General features: G+C 32.2%; 1 protein-coding gene across 7 annotated transcripts in view; it reads left to right on the top strand.

Moving 5' to 3' along the window:
- The first annotated feature begins 1,746 nt into the window (after positions 1–1,746).
- Positions 1,747–9,552, top strand: part of amx (TM2 domain-containing protein 3 almondex) — a 22,826-nt gene continuing 15,020 nt past the window's right edge. For 2 of the 7 annotated variants that reach the window (XR_013012230.1, XM_076448889.1), the window contains exons 1-2: positions 1,753–1,964; positions 7,460–7,623. Coding sequence is in view for 6 of the 7 variants with exons in the window: in XM_076448889.1 (XP_076305004.1) it covers positions 7,563–7,623 (61 nt within the window). In the remaining variant the exon portion in view is untranslated. Of the gene's footprint in view, positions 1,965–1,992; positions 2,206–7,459; positions 7,624–9,552 lie in introns of those variants that run through there. The other 5 variants (XM_076448893.1, XM_076448892.1, XM_076448888.1 and 2 more) reach the window with 5 other exon arrangements.

The following is a 9,552-nucleotide window of genomic DNA, read 5'->3' as shown; positions in this document are numbered from 1 at the left end:
TGAAAAATAACATACCTCAAGCAGCTAGTTAAGGAAATGTTTATTTATGCTATTCTGTGCAAATACATCCTGGCCAAGTTGCCAGGTGCAATGCCTATATATTTCTGCGCAAATAGACAATTGAAATAGACACTTCAAACCATTATTTACTTACACTAACTAGATTGTGTAAAACAGCAGAGAACAATTGTGTACCTTAAACGCAAGAATCTTAGGGTAGAGCTTTTTTTTGCAATGAAAACTCCACCTATTGGGCTGTTGTTAAGATGCAATTGTTTCGAATAAAGTACAGTTTGGCGTGGCACATTGACTCGAACAATATGACGAGGCATGAAAATCGTTTTTTTGTCATGATTTCAATCACTTAATATTATAAACTTGAATTTGTGAAGTAAAAGTGATAATGTTTTCTGTCTTACAAATATTTAGGCCATTTGTATTATACTGGAGTGAAGTTTCGTAAACTTAATCTATGTGGAAAACAATTAACTTTACACTATTTTAACTCGTATGCATAAGAAACCTCGTAAGTGATGATTAAACGGAAACGCCTCGTTAATGGTACAGTGGTTAATGTGAAACATGAACTTTTACGATTTAACATCTGACCGATTGAGTAACTGAATATACCTGACAACTAACAATGATCCAAATACTTTACTGAACTAAACTGACTGACCGAAATTCTACCGATTAAAAACAAGTGATTCAATGCTTTTTTGATTTAATGTTAATTAGGTCTCACACTTGTCAAGTAGTCTTATATCTTGACACTTCCAAAATCTCTCAACCACTATATTTTTAAAAGTTCTAGATATTCTAGGATTAATGTAATTCAAACTATGGTGGGCAGAGCACCAATAGCCCGTTATGTAGCTTTGCGTATAACAACCAGTCAAACATGAAACCAACAATAATAATTAACTTACTTGCCTTTAGATATTAATGAGCTTATTGTACTGTTAAAACTGCGTTCTGTATCTAGTGCGTTAGAAATTTTAAAAATTAGAATATTGTATAATAATAATATTCTAACCACACTAGGCTCGTCGTATCCATTGCTGACGATGTGTTTTCTTCAATCTAGAACTCATCAGATCAGTTGGGACACAACAAACACAATACAGTGAGTGGATAACTATTTATAAACCATTTATTGAAACAACAACTGTTATTTTGTGAATATCTTTTTCAAATAATCGCCTATGACCGAAGAAGGTCGAAACGTTGTTCGCTTTTCTATGTAAAATATTTTCTCAACCCAAACGAGCCGTTTTTGCATATAAAGTTGTAGCTGTTTGTTTGTTTTTGGAATTTCGCACAAAGCTACTCGAGGGCTATCTGTGCTAGCCGTCCATAATTAACAGTGTAAGACTAGTGGGAAGGCAGCTAGTCATCACCATCCACCGCCAACTCTTGGACTACTCTTTTACCAACGAATAGTGGCATTGACCGTCACCTTATAACCCCCACGGCTGAAAGGGCAAGCATGTTTGGCGCGAAGGGGATGCGAACCCGCGACCCTCATATTTATTGTAGCTAACTAACAATATCAAAAACTTTAAATTTGCTGTTAATGATATTAATTTTAAAGTAAAACGATTTTAGCTTATTCGATGAGTTATCTTGTGCTCTCTTGGAATAATACTAATCGAAAATTGCATATTTACCAAACGTTGAAATATATATTTATAACCTATGTATAAAGAAAAAAAATAAGTTTTGAGGTGGCAGTAACAGATGTTAGAATGCGTTAATATTACGATTGCAGAAAATTTGTTTTAGATTACTGTATAAATGTGTAAGTGTTAAGTGAGATTTTGATATCGTAAAAATAAAATTCACCAGAGTAACAAAACAGAACCGGAAGAAGAAAAGCTTCCGCCCGAAAAGTTGTGTATTTTAGAAGTATTACCAATTAATTTCTGCTGATTTGTACTCTAAAGTTTTGTAAAATTTTAAAAGTAAGTGTGCAATGTAGTGAATCATTATTTGGTTTTATATTGTATCCTTGTAATGCAGGCCTATTCTAACTGGTGGCACTGGCTACCTGTTATGTTTGGCCCAGTTTTGATAGTATTCATTAAACATGGGTTGTTTTGGACACCAAAAGTTTATTTAGTAAATGTATGTACTACAACTTGAAGTACAAATACAAATTTTTACAAACGACGAAATGTGCTATTTTGCCATAATCTGATACAAGTTAGTGGACGTATAGCGAATGTGCTAATGTGTTTTATTAGCCGTAATACACGCTCGTGGCAGTACTTAAGTTTTAAGTTTACTAATAGTCTGAGTATGGATATGAATTTAGTTTAAGATTCAGATTAATATTTTAAAAGGTTAGAAGCAGACAGTAAAAATAAATAATAGCGTTAACTTATTCATAATAGAAACTAACTAATAATAACATTAAGTAAGTGGCTCTTATTTTAATTATTAATATCAACTTCATTTAGGTCATTTCATGTTGGAGTGAGAATTAGAAAAGTAATATTTTGGATACCAATTGGTGCTACAACATTTTACTAACGGTAAAACAGGTGAAATAAAAGTACTTGGGTTATATATATATATTATGTAGAATTGTAAATATAAAATTAACTATAGCACACTAGAAGCACTTAATACATAAATATATAAAAATTAATTTTTTTATAAAATAAGTATTATTCACAAAAGTTTTAACTAACTGCTCAAAAATGGTAAGAAATTTAATTGTGAAAGTTGTACTCAATAAATGGTATTAACCCTATATTGGATTATTGTTACAAGTGGTGGTAAGTGACTGAAGAAGCTGCTATTGTTTGTATAAGATGCAAGCTCATTGTATCTAATGTTTCTGTGATTTAGATTTCAGTACTCCTGAAATATAGTAGTACTTTGATAATTTTAAATGCAATAACTGCCAGAATTATTATGTACATCTGAACATTGTAGTGAAAATAATTTTAAAATGTAATGTGTGTATCACTAAGAGTGTGGTGGCTCCACTGAAACTCAACCTTGTGAAGGTCCATTAGATTCATTGTAAATTAAAAATTAAAATTCAGTGCTATAGAAATAATTTCAAAAGTATGAAGAGTATCAGGTCAAAAAAAGTGTTTTTTGTGTCTTTCTATTTTCAAAGTCATTTATTATTTTAGTAAAATTGAGGCTGAACAAAATATCAGGTTCAGTTAAATATACTTTGAGCCATCATGGTGCATAATTAATTTTTGATGAATTACGAGTTTTAGGATGGTTGTTGACCATTACAGTTTGCTGATCGTCAAACTCAAGTATTTACGTGTACTATGATCTCAACATTTGGAAATGTAACTTTCAAGTTCTTGCTGTATATTGGCTCATCCAGGAATTACTCAATACTGGAGTGTTCTTTGTTTTTTTTTAAACAGTTCAGCTGCTACACAAAATTGAACAATCTACTTAGCAAGGCAGTCATCTAGTTCTGAAGAGGATGTGTGAACCAGGTTTATTGTTACTGACTGAATATCATTGTAAATTAATTTATTCAGTTGACCTAAAAAAAAAAAGTTTCTTACATGTCACATCATATACAATAATAGGTTTACACAGAGTGTGAAGCAACCTATCACTTAGATGAAGGAAGCTTGTACTATGGAACTTTTCCTTTGAAGTCCATTCAGTGTTAGATGCCTGACCATAATCTAGCAGATTCAACTGTACATTGTTGTGCCAGTATTCATGTTTTTGCTTAAGATATTCTGATGTGTACGCTGTGACTGTACAAAAGTTTCCAGAGGTTTCAGAGAAGTGTTGGGATTGTTAAGATCAATCTATTCATGTTTCAGGTGTAAACAGTGCAATATAAAGGCCAATCATAGCGTTGCAAGCATTGCCATACCATTAAGTAGTTCTTGAACCTCGGTATAACCAGCTTACACAACTTTTGTTGCACCTGCTTAAACTGACCTGTAACAGTTCAACATGATGTAGGAAATAGCAAGAAATGTTTAAAATTGACAGATTTTCTGGACATGAAGTAGTGGTGGTGCTTGTAACAAAAATTTTTTGGAAGGGGGGGGGATACAAGCCAAAACCTTGTTTGGCTAAATAAGACATCTTGTACTCATGTAATTGTGAAGAGACTTGTTACAGCCTCACATTTTAGCTTGCTAAATTATGCTGAACCAACACTGAATTTGTAAAAGTATTTTGTATTGTGTTTTGAAGACTCAAAGTATTCATGGGTTTTGGAAAGGATCCGAAAGTTTTTGGGCCATTCTAACATATCTAAAAATTTTGTAAAAGTAGATTGATGAATAATGTTTCTTTTGGTATTATTTAATTAATTAAATAATTATTTACTACACTAGTACTAATGGCGTGTAAGAAACAAGGGGTAAATGGAATATATGTTATTTTATGATATATCCAGTTGACTTCTAGCACACAAAAGAATCGCATGAAACAGTAGTGAATTTTACATCTTGAAGCTCCATCAATGGTAGCAACTCTCAGTCCCCTAAAAAGAAAACTGACACATGTGTTAAAGTATCAGTTAATACCTGTGCATGTTTGCCTACCTTGTAATATTGCAACACACTGTATAGAAACTGCTTAAATTATTTAGAAAGTATAAATTAAAATATTTAATAATTAATAAAACGGTTATTAAACTTTGTTGTTAACATTGGTTAAATGTATAAAGATTTAAAATATCCCACCATCTAACATTAGCTAGCTGTTATAGATATAATAACAAGGTTTATAGGTTGTCAGGTAAGTGTTTGGAAGATGCCTTAATCAGTTTAGAATTCCTTTATTAGATTATAATAATTATTTATTTATAATCTGCTAAGTAATTTCAGCTTTTGATGAACAGATAGAACATCTAATGTTTACATTTGCGTAATGAATTTTATTCAAATGTAGAATTGGCTAATTTGAATTTTTGCATAATATTTTTGAGAAACTTAATTTTCAGTCAACCGTAATGACTTTTCATCATTGCATTTTTTGCTGATGTTTGTGATTTTATATAAGAATATATTCATAGAACAAAATATATATTTCTGAAAGAAATAATTACTTTCTATTATCAGTCATATTTGTTAACATTAAATCTCAACAGATGTCTGTGTTTGTTCGAGGTCTGTTCAAAAAATACGCGGACTGTTTGAATTGCGCGGCTCTAGTTGGTTCCAGGGGAATCCGCTTGGTGTCGCTAGGTTTGCACATATCAGCTGATTACTACGCCATTTCCCGATTGCAGATATCTTCATTTGTGTATTAGCTACGCGGTTTTAAGTGAAGTGCGATTTTTCGTTTGGCGGATTTTAGAATGAATGACCTGAAGGAGCAACGACTTGCTGTGAAATTTTGTGTTAAACTTGGAAAATCTGCGACTGAAACTTTTGCTATGCTTAACACGGTTTACGGTGATGTTGCTATGAAGTGTACGGCATGTTTCAAGTGGCATGAACGTTTTAAGGATGGTCGACAGTCCATTGAAGATGATGAGCGTCCTGGGCGTCCTTCCACGTCAACTGATGACCCACACGTCGACAAAATCAACACCCTGGTGCGGGCAAATCGACGTCTGACTGTCAGGGAGCTTGCTGAAGAGTGTGGGATATCAGTTGGATCTTGTTACGAGATTTTGACCGAAAAATTGAAGATGCACCACATTGCTGTGAAATTTGTGCCTCAGAACTCGTGAGTTTTTGGCCAAACACTCGATCACTGTTCTTCCCCACCCCCCCTACTCACCTGACCTTGCTCCTTGAGATATTTTCTTGTTCCCCAAACTCAAAAGACCCTTGAAAGGAAGAAGATTTGAGACAATTCCCGAGATTAAGGCAAATGCGACGAAGGAGCTGGAGGACATTACAAAAAAGCGCATTCAGGACTGTTTCAACAAGTGGAAACACCGTTGGGATAAGTGTGTGCTTGGGGAGGAGAGTACTTTGAAGGGGTCCCAGACCTGTAACTTCTAAATAAAGTACATTTTGTTTTATGACGTTAGTCTGCGTATTTTTTGAACAGCCCTCGTACTTCACAAATACATTGGAAATATTCCATTTATCAGATGTCTGGATTTTGTCTGATAAATGGAATATCCCCAGTGAATTTAGTTGTTATGACTACAGACATTATCTATTATGACATAATGTCGACAACTTGGATTGTTATTCTTTGATAGATTGTTTAGGCAGAGTATTTATGACAAAACTTTGTAGAATGAATGACAACTTCCCGTTGTGGAGACACAAGTCGAGAGGACGACATTTCGAAAGTCTTCTGCCTTTCGTATTCAAGTCATTGTGTGTGTAGGTGTTGTAGGTCTTTTATAGTGTCTTGGTGGATTGTGGAGAGCACGTTGTGATTTGTTGGATTATCACTGTTTCTGATTGGAGGAGAGATTTCTTGTAAATTCAACCAATGGTAGCCACTGGTTACTCACTTCTAAGTCAAAATCTCTGTTAAGTGAAGGTTTAAAAGTGTTAATGTAAAAGGATATTGTGATTTTTCTTGTTTTCCTGAAAAAATTCAGTATAGAAGTCTGTTGGAAATCCTACAATACCTTAAGGTCCATTGTGATATGAAAAAACAAAAAACAGTGACCTATCAAAAAGAATCCCTAAAATGTCATCTATGAAATTCCATGTTCCTGCAACGATACATACATTGGAAAAACGGGAAGAAAACTTGTGACAAGAATAAAAGAACATATAGATAGTACAAGACTCATGAAAACACAAAATTCAGCCATTGCAGAGTACGCCACATTAACCGAACACAGAATAAACTGGGAGAAAGTTAGAATCATTGATGCAGACAAATTTTGGAAGACAAGAAAAATCAAACAATCATTTTATATTAACACCATTAAACCTTCACTTAACAGAGATTCCACATTAGAGTTGAGTAACCTGTGGCTGCCATTGGTTGAATCTACTGGAAATCTCTCCTCCAATCAGAAACAGTGATAATCCAACCAATCACAACACGCTCTCCACAATCCACCAGGACATTATAAAAGACCGTCAGCATCTACACACGCACTGACTTGAAGACGAAAGGAAGATTTTCGAAATGTTGTCCTCTACACTCGTGTCTCCACAACAGGCAGTTGCCATCCATTCTACAAAGTTTCAACTTGCATTTATAATATAAAATAATTATTTAATTTTGGTACAGTTCTAATGCTGAATTCATATTATGTTCAGTATTGTTTTATAGTGCTAATTTAAACACTTATTGAAAATTAAAGTGACATATAGTATTAGAGATGTATATATACACAAGCATATTTTCAAGATTTCTTTTTGTATATGTCCGTGTTTATCCTGTGTACAATTAACCAGTTAAGGAAAAAAACAAACTGTTAAATGTGTAATTCCATGATGTTTATTCAATCAGAATGTAAAAATTATTTTACTTTTTTTTAACAGGATACTTCATATTGCTTCTTTGATGTTTTCTTTAGATTTTCATCAGAGGAAAGTAAAAGAACAGTATTTGGCGAATGGTAGATGACATCAGTTTTGTATCTGAACTGAGATGGTTTTATTCAACTTTACATTTTCATTATGATCATAAGAATATTTCTATATTACACCATTCCTCTGCTGGTTGTAGCAACCAACACAGGTAAAACAAAACTTTTGTATATCTGTAGAAATAGTCATTTGTAGAGATTGTACTCAGTATTACATGAAAGGTCGAACACTGGTTAAGCTTGTTGTATATTAGAAAAAACACCAGTAGCAAAAGTACTTACTTGAAACTTTAGAGACAAATAAAAGCAGCATGCATTTGAATGATCAAGAAAAATGTATAATTATGTGCTCATTGACCAGTTAAATGTATTCTGAACTTTCTCATGTTTCCATGGTAGCTAAAATTAATTTGTAACCCAGTTGTAACAGATTATAACAGCATTCATATATAATTATTTGTCTAACCAGTTGTATGTTTATATTTTAAAAGAGAATTTGTTTAAATGTATGTATTTAATTCATCTATAATTATCATATCTAATTTTGGAGAACAAATTTTATAAAATTCTTTACGCTGTTTTTATGGAGTTACAGAACCAACATTTTATTCCACAATACTTCACCATGTTAACCTGGCATCATCCTCTGGTTTACATGGAATTAGTGAAACAGAAATATGTTTAAACTGATGGAAAGTATGCAATCATCAAACAGTTGTAGCATACAGTAATTTCTGAACAGAATATTATTGTTTCAATGTAAAACATTATTAAATACACAAGAAAGAAGAATTTTGATAATATATAATAAAATTAATCTAGTGATTACATAGTAGTCAATTATATAAAATCTAAATCTCCTGTATATGTGAAACAATAGTATGAAATTGCTTGTCATAAAGTCCAGAATAATATAATTAAAATAGATACAAATGGACATCTTTATGTGTGTGTAAAGTTTTGTCGACATTTATACCTAATTATACTTTCTTCTGAGTTTAGAATTTTGACTTTGTAAAAACCAAAGGAGTTGGTTAGCCTTAGACATATATTCATGTACATAAGAAGAGTTTTAAGTTTTCTTGTAAATTAGTGAAAAGTTGCATATTTGTTTCCTCAGTATTTAAGATTTTTCTAACTGACATTCAGTTTCAGACACAGTTTCTGATGTATTGTTGTCAGTGTAATTTTTATCAGAAAGAAACTTGACCTAATTTTAGAATACGTATGAAACAGGTATCAGTTTTATATTCAGTGGCTATTTACAACCATATTTGTATTTAATATATAAGAAGTAACTGTTATAACATAGCACTCTGAGTTACCTTTAGAGGTTTTATTCCCTTCTCAGTTTGTTGTTCATTATGAAAGAATGTAATTATTTGATTAACAAAGTTAGAAGAAAAACTTATTAACGCAAAACTGAAATATGACGCTGTTATTTTCGGTATTAAAACATTTGATGTTGGAAGGTTTTGTTTGTATGAATTGTAGCTTTAATTGTTTAAAGTTTTTGTCTCTGACCATGTAAATAATTTCTTTGTTGAACTATAGAAGTTTGGAAATCGGTGTTCTATTTTTCAAGGACATTTAAAACTTAGAATTTGTTTTTAAGTTACTTTTCTGTATTCACTTTTATATTTTGATGAATCCAGTTAAGATTTGATAACAATGTTTTAATAATTTCAGTGTTATTGAAAACCTTAAATATCACCTATGTATCATAATTAAAACACTAGTTGGTAGAAAAAGTTCCATGTGACTATCTTCAGTTCTAATCCTAAATATTTTGGCAATCACTTTAGCTACAGAATTTCCCATACTTAGATCTTCAGCCTGCTCATAATTAATCCCATCAAAGTAAAAATTAGAACATGCACATGTGAAACTGAGTATGTCTTGTTTATGGTACTAATAAGTCAGAATCAGGTTTGGGATTGTTTTGGTAACATTCAAGAGCACCAATAATTGCCTGAGAAACAAAAAATTTGAGTGAACAGATTTTTTTACAGTAAATCTGACTACATGAATGAAAGGATTGAATCTTCGGACTTACTTGACAAATATTTTGGAAAAACATC

This window comes from Tachypleus tridentatus, chromosome 8, assembly GCF_004210375.1.
Source record: "Tachypleus tridentatus isolate NWPU-2018 chromosome 8, ASM421037v1, whole genome shotgun sequence".
In the NCBI taxonomy this organism is placed as follows: Eukaryota; Metazoa; Arthropoda; class Merostomata; order Xiphosura; family Limulidae; genus Tachypleus; species Tachypleus tridentatus.
This window is presented reverse-complemented; position numbering and strand designations above follow the sequence as displayed.